The sequence below is a fragment of the Aythya marila genome, assembly GCF_965140915.1.
Source record: "Aythya marila genome assembly, chromosome: 5".
Lineage (NCBI taxonomy): Eukaryota > Metazoa > Chordata > Aves > Anseriformes > Anatidae > Aythya > Aythya marila.
In genome coordinates, this window is record NC_139046.1 from 1,621,479 (window position 1) to 1,643,894 (window position 22,416).

The 22,416-nt window shown below is 43.5% G+C and overlaps 1 protein-coding gene across 1 annotated transcript in view; it reads right to left on the minus strand.

The window, feature by feature from the left end:
* Positions 1–15,729: 15,729 nt before the first annotated feature.
* MDGA2 (MAM domain containing glycosylphosphatidylinositol anchor 2) overlaps positions 15,730–22,416 on the minus strand; it is a 327,024-nt gene continuing 320,337 nt past the window's right edge. Inside the window, exons 16-17 of the mRNA XM_082761709.1 lie at positions 17,454–17,559; positions 15,730–17,016 (exon numbers count right to left, since the gene is read on the minus strand). Of these exons, the coding sequence (XP_082617835.1) occupies positions 16,928–17,016; positions 17,454–17,559 (195 nt within the window). The 3' untranslated portion in view covers positions 15,730–16,927. The remainder of the gene's footprint in view (positions 17,017–17,453; positions 17,560–22,416) is intronic.

Here is a 22,416-nt window from a genome sequence, read left to right on the forward strand (position 1 = left end):
GACATGTTGTCTGTTCGTCTCATGGGAATAAAAGTATACAGACAAAATAAAGTTGTATCACACACACACACACAAACAAACAAAAACAAACAAACAAATAAAAAAGATGAAAGACTAAGATATTTGGTCTTATAGGTCAACAAGGATACGGATACTGGGCAGAAAAAAATAAAAATCTAATCAATTCATTGTCTGGCACCAGAAGATGAATGACTTTAAATGAAACCAGCCGATGAGTACAAAATCACTATGGGGAGATAAGACAAGAGGGAAAGAACAAAGAAAGAGCTGACCACTGGAGAGGTTAAAGATCATATCCAATGCAATGAAGTTTTTGAAGCCTGGTTAGGTTGGATGGCATTGCTGATCAGGTTTGCTTGTGTCACACTGTTGTCACATTGTCCACTGACATTTTAAAGCAAGAAAAAGCTTCTTAGCAAACTGTCTGATCACAGTTCAACCTGTATTTATACTGCATGATGCTTACCTATACTAGTAGAATTTCCTGACATTCTATTCAGGATCCAGAGTGAGTTACATTACATTCTGTATGCATACGCAGGAAAAAAATGAAAACAAAAACAAACAAACAAACAAACAAACAACAACAACAAAAAAAAACAACTAACTGACAATGATAAAAGAAAAAAAAAAGAAAAATAGAATGGAAAAACTATGTAATGAAAAATCTATGATATTTATATGTATGCTGGAATATACAAGTGCGTATATTATACACAGACACATAGATAGGTCCTTTCTATTAACAGTGAATGTGGTAAGTGATACAAAGAACCTAATTTTCACCTGCAGCTCATTCTTCTTTTGTTGCCATGGGTTCAACTTATTTTTGGTGACAAGGAAGGATGGGACTTGAAGAGCAGCTAGAAGGAAGATGAAGAGAGATACCATTTTCCACCTCTTCCAGTCAAAAGGTCACACCAACTGATCTTGTTTTCAGTGTAATCTATGACTGAATTGTACACTAGGGCTTTTCAAAGAAATACAGATTACTTCATTTTTAAATGAATTTTAAGCACTAAAGTGTTCTGGTGCTGGGCAGACTATTCCCATTTGGTATTTCGATAGCACAAATGAGCATCAGTTTTATAACTTTGCCAAGGTGTTAGTTAAATTTTAGGACTAAATCAAGTTAACTAGATCCATAAATATAATATAGTCAAAGGGAGATAAAATGTAAGTTATTGCCTTTCAGAATTCAGAGAGTACTAGATTACTAATTTCAAGCTAAATTATTTTTTAAGTTAACTTGACCTTGGACAAAAAACATCATATCTTGAATTCTTAAGAAATCAGCCAGGAAACTTAAGGTTACTAAAATTACCAAGTAGCATTCATCTGTATCACACTTGTTATACTGAATTGTTAGTAAATAAAGCACGTTACCAGCACATACTGAGCACTCACACATGGACTTACAAGCGATTGCCATGAACGTTTGCTGTCACACCCCAGGGACAATCCAAACCATCTGTAGCACAATTAATTCACTTACAGAATTTTGCCAGGGCAAAATTTCTATCTTAGGGCACTTTTGGAGCCCTGACCCTGTCATTCAAACTGGTAAAAGGGACACATTTAAATGTTTCCAATATTGTGAGTTACCCTGACAAGTTTGTTTGTGCTGCAGATGGAGCCCATACACACAGCACAATTTAAAACAAACAAACAAATAAATCCAAAATACAGTTCCCTATAGTCTTACTGCAGAAAGACCCACAAAGTCACTCCCAGTTATTTTTCAAGTAAGCTATCAGTTGCCCTCTTTCTCTGTTTCAATACCACTTTTACCCATCCATCCATCCATCCATCCATCCATCCATCCATCCATCCATCCATCCTCTCCCCAACACCTGCAGCCCCATCGGCATGACAGGCATTGGGGGAAGCAGAAGTTTTACTATTTCTGTTGCTTGATTGCCAAGTGTTTGCATTTTGGGTTTCTGATTTTCCATTGCTCTCATTGTTATTCTGCAGGTGTTGATAATATTTTAGAAATCTCTTTTACACTTATTTTCAGCTGGAGGATTTTCACGGCTTGTTGAATGTGAAAATTGAGTTTCAAAATTAGTAAAAATAGTTTTGAAAGTGTTCACCTGTTAAACGAGTTGTTTAAATTTTAAACTTGTATCTTACCTAGACATTTTTTAATTATTGGAATATTTTTTTTTTCTTGCTCTTGTATATTTTTGTATATTGCCTTAATAGGTGCTTTTTTTTTTTTTTTTTTTTTTAACTGATTTGTCCTACTCTGTACATACCTGCATTACCCACAATGCATTTATTTCTATATCTCTGCCAGTTTGTAACAGGATATGGAACAAGAAATACATGGATCTGATTTCTAACATGCAGAAATGTACAGTTCTTATTTGAAAAAAAAAAAAAAAAAGAAAAAAAAGAAAAAAAAAAAAGAAAAAAAAAGTTGTATTTAAACAATAATATTATCAGTTTTAGATTTGACTCATAAATGTATAGCTTCTCATTTGAGGAGCAATGGGTATATTGGGCTTTGTTGAAGTTGGGACTTTTTAATAACATTAGAAGCTGATACTAGCTGGCTCTCTGTTAAATTTTACCTTCTGACTCTTTCACATTATGATTTGTTGGAAAGAAAATACTGCTCTTTGGCAATATTTTTGCTTCTTTTTAGCTAAGTCATACAGGAAAAGTAATTTATATATAGGCAAGTTATAAAGAGCCTTGTCTGTCTGGTCAACAAAGATTTTATTTAGAAATCTGAATATGTCCATAGCCCAGTACAGGCAGAAGTCCTTCATCTAGCTTCAATACAGCCAGTCCAGATGAGCCCAACATTTAAGGTGCAGCAGCATAGACCTGGCCTACTGCTCAGATACCTGTCCCGTGGTTATACACCTGTCATGGCTTCTACTCATGGAGCTCAGAAACAGGACAGTGGGGAAGACCTCAGCTTTAACTGGTGAATGTTTTCCCAAACACAGAGTTGTAAATAATTTTAATTCTTCTCATTAATAATACAGACATTCAGAACTATGTTGGCTTAATTCACAAGCAGATAGAGGTGAATAAACTACCTGTCTTGCTGGGAGCTGGCAGACACAGCTGCAACTACATTCTTTACTTAATCTTCAATATTTCATGGCCACTAAATTATCCACCAGCTTGGAGACTTTGTCCTTCTCACTTTTTATACTTGCATGACACTTTGCATTTCAGTAGTGGAATAATTTTATTGTACCAAAGCCACCTGAAAGTGAAGTCTTTAAAAATGATGGTTTACATAGTTTGTTCAATAAATAAATAAAGATGAAATAGAACAGCCCCAGGTATGATAAATGAGACTATAGAATAGTAATGAACTTTTTAACGTAACAGTTAAAAACATAGCAAGATACTCCATCCTGAATCTAACAAAGTAGGAACTGAAGTAAACCACAACTTTTTAATGAGAGTCATTAACTCTAAAGATCAACTGCAAAGGAAAATGACAATCTCGTCTCCTTTAAGGTTAAGCAAAAGAAGCAATAATTCTAGTACATTCTGTCTAATGTCTGCAATTTAAAGGGAAATGCAGAATTTAGTCTGGATCTCAATATGATCATGCTCCTTAAGGGACTAAAATTAAAGTTTATTAGAAAAATAAATATGCCATTTAAAAAGCAAAATGGAACATGTACTCTTAGAAATTAAATTAAATATCACTACTTACAGCAACTGTAGAAGCAGGAAGACTCGTTGTTCAATTAATTTTTCATCTTAAATAAAAAGAAATCTATATAATAGAGGAAATGCATTTAATATTCTAGCTGGGTGTATAATACATGTCCCAGATGTGAGACGATTTTCATTAGGAATGGCAAAGTTAGCAAATATGGTCTTCTGCATATCAGCAAAGGAAGAATTTGATTCAATTAATAACATGGAAGGAATTTGTTCTACGCTACATCTTCGTCAGCCTTCTCTGACTAGATTATCATTGTCCCAAGGAATGTACCTGTGGATCATGCAATCAGCTTGCAAAATGAGCCGGGTCTCGTGATTCCCTTGCACTGTGTGAACATGCCCTGGGTGCTGGCAGAGGCACGGGGCTCCCAGGTGCCTGTCCTTTCCTCCTTTGGCTGCAGCATTCACAGTGCCTTGTTGGCAGCATTTGGCTGCAGGAGGAGCCGGAGCAGGCCCCTCTCCCTGCTCCATCTGCAGCACGAGGTGGCACAGCCAGGCTGCCTTCTGGATTTACTCTCTTGGTCCAGCACATCATGCGAACTTTACTGAGCAGACCAAATGAGATCAGGGGAAAAGATGTCTTTGGCCTCATCACAATGGGAAGTGATGAAGTATGAGAAAAAAGCATTCACTGGAAGGAACTGGTTGTAGTTGTGCTGCAGGGATCACAGCCCTGCTGACATGGACTACGGCTGCACACTACAGCTCATCTGAAGAAGATCAGGTTGGAGATCCCTTCAGGGCCATGTCCTAATATAAAATCCAGCTCCTATCTCCAGCCCTTCCCTTGCCCCCAGCTCCCCAGCTCAGCCAGACCTTTCATTTGCAGAATTCCCCAGCCTTTCCCACTGCCCTGGTACCCCAGCGACGTGGAAGTGGTGGGGCTGGTGCCAATAAAGGTGCCACTCTCATATATTATGAAGGGTGTTAACGTGCTCAGCTTAGAGCATGCTGTGATAAAACACACTGATCAGACGACAGCAGCTCATGGAAACGGATGAAATGCAATCACAGATTTTCCACACAAGGTAACTTAAATATTGTTATCTGCAAAGACAAATTCTGCCAACTGTTCTGCAAACACCAATCCCGTGTATCTCTCCATTCCCAGGGCAGGGTGATGAATTTGTGAGATTTGCCTCCTGGCATTAGAAATGCCGAGCAGTCGTAAGTCGGTCGTTGTTTTACAGGTCTGTGAAAGACTGAGTTACTGTCAGGAAGGGACCATATGTCCCCTGACACTGTTTCTGCCTTTAACCACATAACAAATGTAAAATCCTGCCTGATTACTCATTTGAAAAATATATCTCTGCTTTGAAGCTAGTGTCTACACTAAGAAAAAATTCATATGCTTTAACTGCAGATGAAATTCTTAGATCACTCGGATCATAACCTGAATGTCACAGACCATTAAGCTTAAACCCCTACATCCACTCTCATGACAGTAAATAAATGGAAATCTTTCATTCTGTAGAAGAGGATAAGTTGTTCTGTGCCACAGGAGACCAACACGCCGTGGATGCCTGGGCAGCGAGTTGAAGAGCTGACCCTGCCAGCCTGCCCTGTGGAGGAAGGCAGGAAAGAACAAAACAACCTCCGTTAGTTCCACCTGGTCAAAAACTCCTGCATGACCTGCACACATCTCTTAAAAATAAACTTAATCCAATTTTTGTAACTCAGAAAAACATAACAACTGGGGGACAGGTTCACTTTTCTTTTTCCCCTCTTTGTTATCAGCATTAAAAAAAAATAAAAAAAATAAAGACTAAATACCAATTTGTGATGATAAAAGTCAGCAGTCCTGCTAGAAAAAACAGGAAAGGTTATGAGGTTTCTCTCAGTAGCTGATAACACAAATGCAGGAAAGAGCATGGGAAATACTTGATTTTCACCACTGCCAGAGGCAGTGCTGACCCTGAAGGAGTTCAGGAAGGATTGGATATCGTATGTAAGATAGCAAAAACTTCTGCTGGTTTTCAGGAGCACACACCTGATGCTCACTGCCTGGTTATGGCAGCACCCTATTTTCTGGGTCAGAAAAAGGTGGCTTTGTTCTCTGGTAAAAGCTTAATTTCCCAATAAAATACAGACTATAAGATTGATCACTGTCATCAGTTTTAATTTTAGTAGGGAAGAGTTACTTTAAGCTAATAAAAGATTTTTTTCTCCATTTTTCTTCCTTGTCCTACTGTCCTGTAAGTCTAAGCAGGAAGATGAGCTGCCTTACTGATAGACCCTGAGTCCATGTGCCCTAGACCAGGCACATCTGCTCCTCTTTGTTATGGGTAAAGCTGCCTGCATGGGTAAAGCTCCAGCAGGCAAACCCTCACAGACACACATGTTGTCCTGTGAAACCGGACAGCCTCACTGGCACTAATACTCAAACCCTTGCCAATGTTACCATGTGTGGTGGGGACTTGTGGTTCTCTAGCATCATCTAAATCACCTTTTTTTTTTTTTTTTTTTTTTATGAAAACGGTGCTTTCACAGCCAGTTCCTGCTGTGCAAGCTTGCACATGGGATGTGCAGACAGCTGGGAGCCCTGCAGCCACCCGCCAGCCCAAGCTGTGCCCAGGCCCACGGATCTAGTCCCCAGTTTAACAGCTGTCTCTATCCACTAGGACTCAATGACAGGTAATAATCACAGCACCTTCTGATTTTACTCTCTTTTATGAAATATGATCAAGTGTTTGCTTTCCAGAGACAAACCCCATGCAGGCAGCAGCTGCCTCGTTCCTGACAGCCCCCACGTCCGATAGAACACCTCTATCATTACTGTAATGCTGCTGCTGGTAGCAGTGACATCGAGGTCTCATCCAGTGGTCCTGTCAGGCAGCCTCATTATACCCGGTATCGTACACATACCCAGGGACACAAGTTCCCTGTCACGCAAAGGGAAGATGTCCCAGATGCTCCCTATACTGAATCGAGCAGAAAATGTCAGGCTGCACTTTCAGCCAGTTCCCCTGTTAAATACGTCTCTTTAATTAAAAAGAGCTCTTGATTTATTTTTATTTTTATTTAATCAAATCAAATGCTTTCTTTTCTTTCAAGTGGTCAATCTCCCTTGCATTAGCTCTGTATTAGCATTCGTCTGTGTTCAGACCCAGCAGGGAAGGGGACGTGCACTGGGAAGCCCCTTGCTGAGTGAGTGGCTGGGCCCATAATGGCAATTAGGAAGGGGGTTAGAGGCCATTTAAGCCTCAGTCAGGATCTCTCAGTGCCTTCACACAGGATGCAATTACCACCTATTAGCAATTAACGATTTATTAATACGTGTTGAACATTTGGTCTTTTAAAACAAAACAGAGTTTGTATTTGCCATATTTCTAGTGTCTGCAGGGAAAGGTGAGTCTCAGGACATTATTAACCCCTTGGAGGAGTCTCTTGAAAGCTACTGAAATGAGGTAAAGGCACGAGAGAACATTGCTGATGTTTCAAGAGAATCAGAAGAAGAGCATCAAAGAAGAGTTGACCAAGATCTTAACGACCAAGGAAACCAAGGAGGAGGCACAGGGGTGGCAGAGCCTGGCCATTACCAGATGTTCATCAGCATAAGGAGAGCTCCAGGAGATGTTTCTAAGTATGGCTGTCAGGTCCAAGCCCTGGGCTGTATTTGCAGTACTTATTGTTTCCCTTGCTCATCAAAAGCCAGGAAGGGGAGGGTATTTCACACCAGGAGGTGCCTGACTGGGCGTCTCCCAGGGAAGAGGTGGGAAATGCAGGATGAGGCACCCGGACTGGACCTCAGGAGGACGACGTTGTACCAGCACGTGAACCTACTGCACACTGAGACAAGTGACTCACACATGCATCAAGGCTTTTGGCAATCATTTCATCCACGTGCGGTGGTGGATTTAACTTGCAGAAAGGCTTTTTATCTCTGCTCATGATAAACAGAAACAAACTTGGAAAGAAAAGCTGTTGTAAGGCTGAGCGAGTGCTTCTGTCATGAGAAAAATGCACAACCATCCCCACTGCTTTTCCAGGCCCCGCTAGGCTTGCAGTCGCATTCTCTCTCAGTGCCTCCTGTGCAGGCTGAAAAGCCTTGAGTTCACCTCTCCCTGCCCCAAACCTCTCTGAACCCTGCCGTGGCCTCCTTTCCCCTCTCTGTGCAGATGGCAGAGATGGCACAGCTGGGCCGGGGCACCTGAGCTTGTGTCTGCCGGAGGGGACGTGGCATCAGGAGGGAGCTTCGGGGTGACAATCTGGCCACTTGAGCACTTGGGTGCCTTCTTAGCAGTAAATCAGCAGCATAAATACTAGGTAGTGCCTGACCCTGTCCTTGGAATCTAGTCTTCATCCCTCAGTGGAAGGACTCAATCTGAGTAGCCACTCTGATCCCAGGAAAAAAAAAAAAAAAAAAAAAAAAGTAAAATAAGTAAATAAATAAGTTCTCTTCTCTTTGTCATTGCTGTTCCTTGATGTACATCCTGCCTTAATTCAGCTATCACAGGATTGAGCCTGTTGGTGTTATCAGACCACTCTTGGTGCAACCAGAATAAATTGGAATTCACATCCCTCATCAGAATATCATATTTATAGCTTTTTTTTTTTTTTTCTCATTATTTTTCACTCCATATTTAATAAATATGAAAGAAGCATTGTGTTCTGATGGGAGTGGAGCAAACAATGGGAGTGGTGAAAGGCCAAGATCTGCTACACTAGTACATTAATCCTTGCAAATACATCACCTGTCCTCCTCTCATTTTTAAAAAAAGAAAAAAAGAGAGAGAGAGAGAACATACTAAAAAAAAAAACGCTGACAAGAATAAAAAACATTCCCCAGGGACAAAGATCTGACAGTCCTGGCAGCTCAATGTGCTATGCCACTCATGCCCAGATACAGCAACTCCACAGAAATACGCAGCTGATTAGGAGTAAATATTGACTGACACACTGCCTGTCCTACAGACATGGCTTGCCACTCAGTCCTTGCTAATTTTACTCCGAAAAGGCCCAGGTCCCACAGATACAAAGGTTCCACAAACTGAAAGTTGCAACACATTTACTGATGGTTTTGGTACTAAACAATGCCAAAATCAATCGTTGCATAGGTGTCTGCATGAGTCTTAGCCTCCACAAAAAATGTATGGAATCAAGGGGGATGAGGACGGTAAGGTTCAAGTCTCAGTCCCGTAGGCAGGATGGAGACAGGGTGGCAATTGCAGGGAGGGATACAGGGCACTTGTGTTTGCCAGTGGGCACCTTACAGTATATAATACTTCTAATAGTAATATCTATAGTACTGGCTGTGCCTATACTACATAGTAAGTGCCTTTGCATCATCTCTTGGCTCCATGTGGAGCTTCTGCCAAAAGTATAATTACCATGAGAGGAAGGAGAAGCAGGTCAGCATGTCTGAAATAACGTGAAGAAAGTACTTTGGCCTTCTGTACTCACTAGGGTGAATACAGGATATCCTACGGACAGAATGAGGGCATGTGAAAGGGTTTCAGGTTCTGAGGGCCAGTGGAACAGTGAACATTTTGAGCTGAAAAACAGGAGACTGGCATTTTTCACTCCATGAATTTCAGTGTGCTGCTGTTTGTCACCTTCTGAGGCAGAGGCCACTGGAGAGCAAGGCTTGTCTGGAAACTCTGTGTTTTATCTGTTGAATTAATTTGAACACGTGCTTAAAAGCTGTCAGTCACAAATCTAATCAAAGAAATGATGGAGGCAACCATGGCACCTGAAAAGGTCAAAGAAATATCAGCATTTTCAAAATGTAACGAGAAACAAAGTGTGCTTTTATTTCTGTAGATTGCACAGAAATTTTACCTACTCATTTTACCTACAGTAAAAATAGACTTTTAATTCTGAAAGGTTATAAAAAAGTTTATCTCCACATAGACCAGCACAACATAGCCACAGGAGGAACTGCAAGTGAGGGCTCCCCATCCAGTTACGATTTCCTCTTTGTGCATTCATTTCTCCAGCAACATGACATGGACACACAACACGGCCAGGTCAGAGAGCAGCATTTTGCCCTTGATTTGCACCAGGACACCAAGCAACAGAGAAATTTAATAGTCTACTTAGGACTTTAAAAAACATTTAATGGCTAGTCAGTGAAACCTGGAGCATCCGTGTTCTTAATTGTGCTAATACCACTGTATTTTAGGAACAAGTAATATTTTTAATTCTTCACCTTACAGTTCTCTGTAAACCCCTTGCTTAACAGTGTGCCTGATTGTGTTCTGCATGCTCACAGCTTTTGATAGCTTCCAGCCCTAGCCTGCAGCCTCAGTAGCAAAGCTGGACAAGAAATAGAAACACTTAGGTTGTGCCTGTGGCAGAGAATGGACGTCAGCCCCACGTCCACGTGGGCACCCTCCACATTGCACCACATGCACCTCTTCATGCGTGTTTCTCTTGTTTGGCTTCCCAGGGACAGTGTTTTAGCGTTTGGGCATTATGGAAGGTCAAAGAAATGGACTTCAACCCTCAACTCTCTATACAGCTGGGCAAAACCTTGCGACTCTGCTGGCACCAAGCAAAAGGAAAGGCCTCAGTGCTGAAGAGGATGGCGTAGTCTTCTTGTGCTCTATTAGCTGTTTGTCTATCAAAACCTTTCAATACTAAGCAAGGGGTGGAGGAGTGGGTTGGGGAGAGACTATCCTCCTTTCTTACCTACTTCAGGAAGGCAGGGATGCATCAAGCAAGTAACTTTGCCCACCAGCCCCAGTCCCTCCCAGCTGCCCTCCACCCTTCCCTGCAGTGGATCTGGGGGCAGGAGCAAAGGCAGCACACAGCCAAAAAGGGGAAAGGCAGAAAATACTGCTGGCAATTGAAGAGGTAACAAAAAATACTGAGTGATTTTTTTTTTCTTTATAAAATATACATAAAGAACATATACCTTTTGAGGTAAAAGTGAGACCAGTTTGTAATTTAACCAGATACATTAACAACAATGACAAAAAATAAATCTACAGTGGGTGTTCTAGTAAAATAAGAGACCAAGTTTGGCTATATACAATACTTGAAATAGTTAAAATGTAATAATCATTATATATACATTAAATACATACAATTACAGTTATTTATATAATATTTACACAAACAAACACAGAGATTTTTTTCCCATTTGCAGTTGGTAGTGTGCAAGCAGAAGCGCATCTGGTCTTTCCTGAGAAGGTGCTGAGGCTGCTAATTCTTACTCACAGAAATGTGTTACTTCAATCTCTTTTGTGGTCATATCTGTCAAAAACCACTCAATAGGTTTTACAGTCATGGTTGTTGCAGTGTTCTTGTTTCTTCCTTATGGGCCGAGGACTGCAAACCTCCAGCCTGCAGAAAGTGAAGACTCGGGGCATGCAAAGATCCTGGGTCTTGAGGCATCAGTGGTGACATTTCTCCAGTTGTCAGCTGTGACCTTAACTGTGAGCAAAGCTACATAAATATTCATTTGTCCAAGCACCTGCCAACATTCAAGTCTCTTTCTCAATAGAAAAGAATATACAGAGAATAGAAATGGAAGGAAATCAGTTGCAAGTCACCTGTCATAGGTCCTTTGTAGGCTCTGATAAGGCCATATTCAACAGGAGGAAACCTGACCACATCATACAAAGAGCCAGCTGGAAGAGACCGTGTTAGGTGAGGCTACCAGAACGCACGGAAACATCTATAGAGGGAATGCAAACATTTTCTTATTTACTTTTCAGTTTCTTGTCAGGTTTCCCACAGATTTTATAATTAAAGTACCAGGGTTGCTCTCAGTGAGTTGCACAATATTCATTTGATTGGGAGCTCACTGCTGAACTTGGATATTTCTGGTAGTAGGAGGAAATCATCCCCCTTGCCCACTCCCCCCAGTTAATTGTGTCTTTCTGCCTCTGACTCGATCAGTTTATCCTTAATTGAGTAGTCTCATTATATCACGATTGTTTCTCTGAGAAATGTGGGTAAGATGCTATTTTATTAAAGCAAAGTCTTAGTGTCATCACTGAAAGCTCTGGAAGACCCGCTGTCCAGAAGCACTCACATAAATTGGATGCCAACTTCACAGACTGTGGACATTGTGTTCTGGGGAAAAAATACAACATCCTTCCCATAACATAAAACTTGTAATACAGCCTAGCTAATCTGACAGATACAATGGTGAACTGTCATGTTTTAGTAAGTCACATCAGGATGTATTAGCTCAAGTGTCCTGTATTTGGGTTAACAATAGCTCTTTTTTTTTTCCCTTCCACCTTTTAAGTGGTTTTAGGGTTGATGAGAAGGCATGCTCCATGTCACTCCCTGCTCTGCATCCTGCAGGGTGCCTTCCCTGCCTATGTGTGCTGGGGTCCATTCCCCTGGGATCTACAGGGAGATGCTGGAATCAAGGTTTAGAAAAAATGACCCAACATTTCTGAAGAGTAAACATCCCTCCACTGACGGACTGCATGAGCTGTGTGGCAGCGAGCTGCTTGGCATGAAGGAAAACCCAGTGGCTAGAACATGAGTTTAATTCCTTCTGTGCTGCTGGGACTGACTCACGTTGTGGTGGTGCAGCCATAAATGATGGAGCATGCGCCTGTGGTGCTTATTCCAAAAAAAAAAAAAAATTAAATCATATATATATATATATATATATATATATATAAAAGTTTTTATAATTTTTTAGGAAAATACAAGAAATAATCCAGTTGGCATCCAACTTCTTTATATATAGGCAGATAGTGTGTGTGATACGAGACTACATTTGTTATTGAACTGCTCTAGAAATCCATTCTTCTGAGGGATGGCAGTTCTTCTGGGGGAGGAAGAGTGTTTCAATTATCCTTTGATGCATGATACTAGTGAGTAAATCCTCCAAAAATTAAACCAGTGTGGCCTCTTCCACCAAGGGTGGGGAAAAAAAATATCCAATTGTTCTGACTAAACTGCTCACTACAAAGGGATTTCACTGACCTTACAAGGCAATAAAAGAGAAACCAACTTCGAACAAAAAGCTGATGTTTTAACTGGTCATCTCTGTTTTAAAGTTTGGGGATTCTAATTGCCCCAAGAGCTGTTCAGACTAAATTATATTTACATCAGTGAATGCAGCAGAGATTCAAGTGGTTGGTGTCAGGGAGAAAGCTGCTTTGGCATCCCCAGAGGTCAGCATTTCTGCCTAGGAACAGGCAGCAGCCATTCCGTCTCCTTGGCTGAGCTGGCAGTTCCTCTTCCAAAGCCTCTGATTTCATGAAGGAATTTCACATTTCCAAGGAGTTATGTGGGCCTGACAGTAGCATACACTTAGATAATCATTTCCAAAAACTGGCTGACATGATGTAAGCTCAGTGTAAAGAACCTGTTCTCTGTACTATCCAGTAGTTAATGCTTTTATTTTTATACACATAAGTTATCACCACTTTGATGGGCGCTCCAGGAACTGTTCCTTGCCTGAAAATCTTAATTGTACATTTGTAACATGTTTTGTGATGTGTTTTCCCCCTTGTAGTCTCTGTTCTTTTATCCTCCCTCATGTCCCGTCCAGGATGCAAGCCTGGCTGGAGCTGGCTGGAGAAGTAGCACAGTGAGATCAAAGCACTTGGCAACTCTGTGTGGGATTTCCCATTCAAACTCTGTGCTTTGTGAAAAAAATGAACTTGCATGCCTTCGCTGGAGGTGACAAAAGGGGAATGCTCCGATAATGTCCTTATTCTCCCAGATCACCCCGAGAAAGAATAAATAACATTGGAAAGTTCCTCGTGGGGTCCACCTACCTCTGCCTTGGGAACACCCAGATGACTCCCACAGCCACTTCCCTAAGAAGCCTGGCAGCTGATTTCAGGTTGTAGTTGCTGTACGTCCACTTTCCGACAGAGGAACCAGTAAAAAAAATATGTCAGGAACATATAAATACAGCATAGCAAATATCTGTCTCAGTCTGTACTTTTTGCTCATGGCCCGAGGTAAAATCTCACTGTCTTTTCAGTGCCTTATGTTAGGAATGTAAAGGAAGATAGCACTACTACTGAACCAACATCTGAAGCAGAAAAACTGCGTTTCTTAGCACCTTCTTCTGCACCCAAGTAAACAGAATAGAACTGAAATAGGCAGGACAAATAAATTTCCTGTCACACAAAGACTTGTCCTTTTTTTTTCTGGAAAAAACAGCCTATCCTGCACTGAAAGAAGACAGCTTTGGTGTTTGGCTGTCAATTGAAAACTTCCATCAAATATTCATCCAGGTCATCCACAAAGGAAAGAAAAATCAAAATATGTGCAGTTTGCAGTTTTAGCTGGTGATCTCACAACACACACAATCTCCAGTTTAGTGGCCATCTCCAGCCTGCCCAAGAACAGGGCATCACAGCACCGTTCCCAAATCCTCCCTGCCCTCAGAGTCCCCAGCCAGGAGCAGCAGCTTCGAAGTTGCTTTTCCTGGCCTGTGCCCAATGACGGGCATCCACATTTCAGTTTACTTTCAGTCTGTTTTGGGGAGGGATAAATTTGAGGGGAAACATTTTAAAGGGCACCCGATCAGGACAGGGCAATGGGTGTCACAGAACCCAGCAGCCACAGCCTGGTCATCAGGAGATGCAGGCCCAGGCCCGACGTGGTGGGCCCTGGCCCCATGGTGGTGCCACAGACACCTTCCTCAGCTGCTGCTCAAGCCAGGCCTTGAGTCACAGGGCCCAGTGGTGACAATTGCCAGAGGTGCAACAGGAACCACATGGGAAAGCACTGCAAAAAGCGACGTTCCCTCCTGGCAGGGTTCTGGAGGCATTGCCTGTCTTGCAGGGTGCATGCAAAGCCGTCCCCTCTGGAGACAGCCACGCCAAAAACGCCCACAGAGGAGTCTCTCGGACGACACCACAGTCCTTTGGCTTTCACAAGGAGGATGCTCATGAAGGTCTGATCTCCACAAATCCTGAATTACAAGGCACGCCGACCTCCTAAGAGAAAATCTGCATCAGGGTCTCACCGTACCTGACCCAGTTCTCTGGTCCACAGTCAAAATCCAGTGCTTCCAGTGGGAAATTTCTTTTATTTACAAACACCTGCAGTGTCAAACCCCACAGTCCAACCAGGCTCTGAGCTCCCACTGTCCTCCGAGCAGCCGTTTCACTGCAGCACGGGTATTAGACACCACGAAACACCTACAAACCAGCTCTGACAGCGTCCTCAGAAAGCTCCTTCCCCCGAGCACCACCAGTACAGACCATTACATCTTCAGACAGCACCAGTTTGTCAGAGGGAAAACCACATCATCCCAGTCTCACCCCTCCGGGGCGCACGTGCACATAGCTCAACAAACACACGCACCACGTGGCATACCTTACCTGGAAAGAGGCTTTATTGAACATAGCTGTAAAATTATCTCTTCAGTTGAATTACTGAATTTGCACAAACATTTCTCTACAGAATAAAAAAAATCAAGCCTTGTCAACGTTTTACTGCATCTCGTTGTGCTTTTTATACTCATATTTGCAAATATTATACTCGTTTGTTTGTTTGTTTTCATGTTTGTACTCCAATTACTTGCATATCAGTTTTTTTAATCCTAGGGTGTTGAGAGAACACAGAATAATAATAATAATAATTATAATAATTATAATAATAATACTCTTCTTTAGACAAAAGTCTTTTTTTTTTTTTTTTTTTCTTTTAAATGAAGTTAAAAGCTGAGATAATTTAAGGAAAAAGGTCTTCAAATTGTCATAACCAACTGTCAGGGAAATTTACAATGCAGTGGAAAACCGGCTGGCTAACGGTACGTGTTCAGGCAGCTGCAGCACCACGTGCACAGCTTTCCTTTTGTCACAAGAGTGGGCTTTCGACTTCGCCACAACACCGGGACCCCCCTCCCTGCCCATGCTGGCAGAGGCCCCACGCCCCCCGCGCGTCGCCAGCACCAGGCTGTGCCCCCACAACCACGGTGCGTGGCGCTGGCCCCGTGTCCCCCCGCGCCGCTGTCCCCACGCGCGCCCCGGGGCCCGTACAAGCCTTGCCCGCCGAGGTCAGGGCAGGAAAAGCCCTTCTGCCTCTGACCAGCGGCGCTAAGTGCATCTTAACCACCTTTTCCTCTGGTTGACCCACCTGATAACCTGAAACAAACCAGACAAATCAAAAGTGCTGCTCCCATTTCCAGGACCAACGGAAGCTATTTTCTAATGGATAATAAGCTGAAAGGCCATGGCTGTCTGGAAGGTTAAACAACAAATATCTCATCCGAAAGGGCTTACGCAGCAGCTTAGGTCCATCCATCTCCAGGAGCGGCTTCGTTTCCTCGCCTGCAGTCTGCACACCCAGGCTCCGTAGTTTGTTTAGAAAATAGTTTGCACAAACCACATTTTAGCAGTGCAAGCTTCTGTGTTGAAATTATTATTATTATATATATATTTTTAAATCAGGCTTGTTTCATTGAAGGCACTTGGTTTCCATGGCAATTTATAAAAGATGGTGGTTTGGTTTCTTCACTTCATTAGAACAGATGACTTAGTTGGGGAGGGGAGAGGGGTGTTCGAGTGGCCGCAAGCAAGCTCCGATAAGCCTGTGTAATATGTAAGCCCAGGTCGCACATCCTGGATAGTAATGCATGCAAAAGGAGACAGCATACAGTTATCAAGCATAGCCATGAGAAATGAAACATAAATGTCTTAAAACAGCTCTGATTTAGGGTTATTCTCTAGGGGAGGTGACAGCCAAAGGCAAAAGGGCCTACATTTATTTAACTCTATGCTAAAAACCTTCTTGAAGGGAAAATGAATGCCAGCTCTTCACATACCCTGTTTACAGTGAGGTGTTTCTCTCTCTGTGTTTTATTTTTATTATTTCCTCTCTCTCTCCATTTTTTTTCCTTTTTTTTTTTTTTTTTTTTTTTGGCAGGCCATTAGGTTTCCATGGTAACAAGCAAACTATTCATTTGAAACAAAACCAGCCATGACTTTGTGCTTTGACAAGGGTTTCTATAGCTCTTTTCCAAGAGTTCAACCAGATGATGCTGTATTCATTATTGACCACAAAAGCACCTGAAGGTCTCTTCCTTACTTAGGCCAGATCTCGTTCTCACGCGTGGTTCATAGTGAGTTACACTCCCGTGATGCCTTTTATGTCCCCAGTGCTTTTTAATTTTTTTTTTTTATTTATTATGTATTTATTTAACTTTTGAGTCAGTCAGTGGAGGAATCTTTGGTAGTTTGTTTTTAAATGTCCATTTTACAAAGACTCTTTCTTCATGCCAGTGCCTGGTGAATCTTTTGTAGCCTCTGCCAGGATAAGGTCACCTCTGATGACTTAAGACAGACATGAGGATGGTAACTGGGATAAGTCGTATATGCGCTAATGTCCCAACAGCACCTGATCGTAAATCTACAAAAAGGGGGAAAAAGGTAGAATTAAAGGTGTTATAGTTATAGAATTAAAGGTGTTATAGCGCAGATATGGGGGTGGAGGGATGAAAGAAGGTCCACAGGCAGTCGCGACATGTCTATTTATTAATTTCATGTTGTTCCGACCCCCTAACCATTTTTCTAATATTGCTTTGTCTGTCTGTCCATCTGGAACCATCTGAAGCTGCCAGAATTGTAGCCCTTGGATGGCCACGCCACCCCCGGCACTTGGGGCCTTCCTGCACCAGGGGCTCCTTCCTCTGCTGTGCAGACAGAAGGGAAAACTTTTCACTCTAAGCCTCTCTGACTTAACCCAACAATATTTTGCTCTCCTGCAGGACATCCATTTTAGAGATACCTCAATTCTACAGCGCAAGAAGCAATTTGCTCTCCCCAGGGTGTAGAAAAGCCACTTACTGTTGGCCGGCTGGTCGGATTTCATACACTCTCCTTCCACAATTGATACGTCGTCAATAGCAATGTCACCTTCGATGCCTGGGCCCCGGATTCCTTCAAATATGAGCTGCAAAAAATTATAAAGAACAAGCAGCTGATAGCCTGACAAGCAGAAAACATATAGCTGCATTTTGCACACCTTTAAACTGCAATGATGGGCTTGGAATAATGCAAACACTTTCTATGGGGCAGAAAACCACTGCTGAGCTCAACATCCTTGTGAAGTGAACACAGAGGATGTGAGCTTAGCTCAGGGAAAATGCTTAGTTCTCTAAATTCAGTTTTGTGGTAGGGCATTTGCAGATTGCAAGGAAAAAGGAGTCTCCTGCTCTTGAATTGCCTTCTGCCTCCAGCCTCTGACAGTGAGCAAACACCATGGCTCACAATTCCCACCATGACACATTCGGTGTCTTCCCATGGTGTCTCTGTGCCAAAATGAGGGGAAGAGATGCTCTGGAGGTTCTCCTTCTCATTAGGGTCTCACTTCATGCACCAAGGACATCTCAGACAACTTGCAGGCCACCAACAATGGAAACACCATGGGTAAGCTTTGACAAGTATGTGCACTCAGCTCCTCAGCACTGCTGGTGGATGCAAAACCCAGCAAGGAAAAAAAAGAGGAATAAATGAAAAGATCTGAAGAGGTTCTAGGTGTTTACCTCAGAATCTCCTGCCACTTGAAGCAAATGGCAGAGGCACGGTGGATATTAACCTCCCACACCTCCTGCCATGGCAGGAACCAATGCCAGCGGCCACACCACCTCTCTCCTGCCCCTTTCAGTGGCTCATCTGTGTGCAGAAGCTTTGATCCCTTCTAGGAATAGTCTTACATTTACGTTTTTGTAGGACATTGTTTTATCTTAGCGAGGGTCAAGGTGGAGATTTCATTCCTCTTCAGGGCTTTGACTTTTGTCAAAAGGATGCTTGTGCTTTGAGGGGACTTTGAGTCCTATTCTGTCAAATGCTCCTACTCTCAACCCCCAACTGCACACCTGGGAAGGGAAACGCGGATGCCTTGTAGCAAGGAGAGCAGGATATTTGCTGCAAGGTTGGTTGCAGCTTGCTGTCGTACTAAAGAAACAAAGTTGTCTGCTTTCCTCTCCCAAACACGGTGTGATGCTGTCCTGCCAGGCTGCTGCTTAATTAGCTCTGCAGAGGAGTGGACCCATTCTGTGTAGCAAGGAATTTATTCACTAGCAAACTTCAAAGTCATTCTAAAGAGATGAAGGAATTATGTGCGGAGTACATTTCCCAAGCAGCACCATTTGCACAACTCTCTCTCCTTTCCTTCCTCCCCCCGCCCCCTCAGCCCTTTGAAATATGTTTGGTTAACTCAGATGAAAAGTTTTTAAACTTTAATCTGCAACAATATATGCATGAAATTCAATGAATTTTATAAGGGCTTGCTGTGGCACTAATGGAGAAATTAACTCTTGGGGGTAGAGCCAATTTGACAAAAAATATTAATACCATCTGGAGCAAAATGCTTAAATTACACTCGGTAATGAACTAACTGCATTAGGGAGGTGTCCAGGGCACTCGGATGGGCTCTCTCTGCGTCCATTGATTTCAGCAGGACACAGGTCCAAGCCCCTTCTTCTGGCGGCTTCTGACATTTCTTTGCTCATTAATACAGTTCAGGCAGAGCCGCTCCTTTGAAATGATTAACTTTCATTATAAATGATGAGTACACTCTGGGGGTGGAGGAAGATGCCCCTGTAAGTCACAGAGGGGCTCCGCTCTGCCTGGAGCCAGTCCGGCTGCAGGAGCATCGCCCAGCAGCACGAGGCGATGGAGCTTGATGCCACGAGACATCGCATGGCACCAGCATCCTCCCTGCCCTTCAGCACGTCCCTCAGCCTTGGCCATGGACACATCCCATCCTGGGCACCCGGCAGATGCCTGACCCCGCAGCGGAGCGCTGCCAAGAGGAAGGTGTGTATTTACAGCCTGCCTGTGGTGTCCCAAGCCAGGCGGCAAGGTCTGCATGGAGAGCACTAAATAAACGTGAAAGAGGTGCGTCTGGAGCAGGTGACTCCATCAGTGTTTCGCTGAAGTGCGATGCTGTAGGTTAATTACTGTAACGAGGTGTATATTAGTGCAACAGGGAACTGTAATTGGGAAAACAGTGAGCTTTTCCATAATTCATCCTGATGTCTGAAAACAATGTCTCAAGTAATTACCCATCGCACCATTTTTCCACTCTGCCTCTGACAGGGGGGAGTATTCAGCCCGAGAGCAGAGCGCCTTCTCCTCTCCCCCAGTGCGCAGCCTGCCCTCCTGCTCCTTGGCAGAAGGCGCATCACCCGCAGCTGAGCCTCAAGTCGAATCTTTCCTGACAATGAAAAACACTCTTTCCAGACAAAACGATTCTATGCAAATACAACGGTGAGCTTTTAATTAAAAGCTGCAGTTGGCAGTGTGGTTTATAGGCCTCGGAGATGCCTTGCTATTAGCCAGCTTGGCCACGCGCTCCGAACAAATCACCGCAGATGAATATTGGCAGCGCGTGAGGCACCATCCCGTCCGCGGTTCGCAGCTATTTGCAGGAGGTGCCAGATGACCAGGATCTCCTATCAGTCTCCCACAAAACCTATTATCTGCATGTCTGTGACTTCACAAAGCTGTTGTTAAAAATACTGCAGTTAGCAGAAGAAGAGTGGGGCTTACAAATACACCAAAGGCCGCTCTGCTCTCCTAGTGGGGGAAAAGGAAATTATCCCTGCAGTGCCTCCAGAACTACCCGTGAGTCTCTGGGGGGATTCAGCTTGTGCTTCTTCAGCATGATTTCTGATCGATTTTTCTTTCCTGGCAAATCTCCTAATAAGAAGTGGAGATGAGCCCTGTGAATGTCCCCATCCAGACAGCACGATGACAAGGGTGTAGCTTTGGGTTCACATCTCAGACGCCACTTCTCCCAGCAGCCACAGGCTGGCTCTGGGCACTTTTCACTGCCTGTAAGGGGCTGAAAACCTCAGCGATACAGGTTGGAATTTGGCAGCAAAGGTGACACCACCACCATCACCTCCACCACTCCATTGCTAGCAAAATGGTCTCATGTGAGCAGCCAGGTTGGGACGAGAAGGGATGCTCAGACCTGCAGAGCCTTGTTGAAGCAGCAGCACTTGGGGGCAGTGTGGTGGAGGCTCCACCACCAGGTCCTGAGCTGATGCTGGCACTGAGATAACTTTTATGCAGAGCTTCTCCTGACTCAAAGCACTGTAGTCCTCTCAGCCCTGCACGACAGAAGCTTTGTTATCTGCCATGCGGACGGGGGAGATATAAACAAGTCTGGGCAGCACTTCCCCATACAAATTAATCAATAAAAAGTTTTAATTTCCATGTCAGTGTACTGTTTTACTGCAAAGATTCACTTCAATTCACTCTCTTTAAATTTAACTGGGAGGTTTATATTCTTTCCCATTTAGACTCCTAAATAGAAAATAAAGTTTGTGTGATGCAAGAGCAGTTAAAAAAGTAATTTAAGATTCCCACCACCCTGACATTTATTTGTTATATTTGTGCAGAGCTCCAAGGCTTTACATCTATTTTATGCTGAAGCCTTTAAAAACAATGTGAAAGGTGGAAAACAGCCAAGAAGAGGAGTTGCCATTTTTTTGTACCAGTAGAGGCACCAGAGAATACGGCTTCAAGAAATACAAGGGGAGGTGTGCCAGCAGCAGAAGCGACCCCAGTGACTTTATTTCTCTGAAAGCCAGGGCCCCTGCGAGGGCTGATGCTCACATCCCCAGGGCCAGCTGCAGGCTCTGGTCTCAGGCTGCCCCGTGCCAGGCAGAGACCTCAGCTCTCTCCTCCTCCAAACTGTGCCTGCTCTCCAGGCTGATGAGCTGCCCCCAGCATGCACCCTATCGCACTCCTCCAATCTTTGTTGCTGGTGCCAAACCCTTGGCACCCCTCTGCCCAGAGCTGATGCCCCCATCCTTCCCTTGATGCTGCCAAAGCCCCTCTCAAGTCTAACAAATCCCTCATAGACACACCTGCAATCACTTCATTTCAGCTCCTCCAACCCTCTCTTCTCTCCCCTCACTGCTGCAGTTATGATGTTCAGATATGAAATCATTTTTCTCTCCCTCACTGTTCATTCTGCTTGGACTTACCCTGCCTTTACCCCCTCAGAGCAGCTCCCTGCCATGCTCTTCAGCACTCATCCTCTCCTCTGTGCTCCTCTTGTCCAGTTCCATCACTGTTCAGCTCCAGCACCACATCATGCTACACTTTGCATATCCCTCTCCAATAATTTCCCTGTGATTTCCTCCCATGCAATGCTTCTGTCATCACCTGTGCCAAATCATTTCTCTCCTTGCCTCTTATCACGCAAATAAAAAAACAGGCTCAGGAGCAGCAGCTACCCCTACACTGACTCCCAACCCACAAATTTCAGATAGCAGTTTTGAACCTCATGCAATGTCTGCATTTCCCCAAAGCCATCATCTCCCTGGGGGGACCTGGGTGCTCCAGGAAGGGAACATAGCACCCCGGCAGCCCAGCATCGTGGTGCACAGCCTGTGTCCCAAACACACGTGGGCCTGCTGGCAGCAGCTGACTTCTGGGTCTGTTCCAGTTACACACAGCCTGTGAATGAGAGCTCCCTGTAACAGTCTGTCAGCATCTCACTGTCAAACCCAAACGGAGACGTGTGAAACCTGTCATAACATGCAGTGAATGAAGCGAGCAGCTCTGCCACAGCACGGCCCTGCACAGGCAGCACTGCTGCTTTGGCCCCTCTCAGCAGAGGCCTGGAGCCTTCCTTTTTTGTGGAGAACACGAGTATACCTCCTGACCTCTAACACACACATTACCATAGACCCTAAATATTTTTTTCACAGGAAGTAATTTCATATTCCAGTTGCCAATCTAAAATAAATATATATATACAAGTATTATCAGCTAACAGAATTGTCTG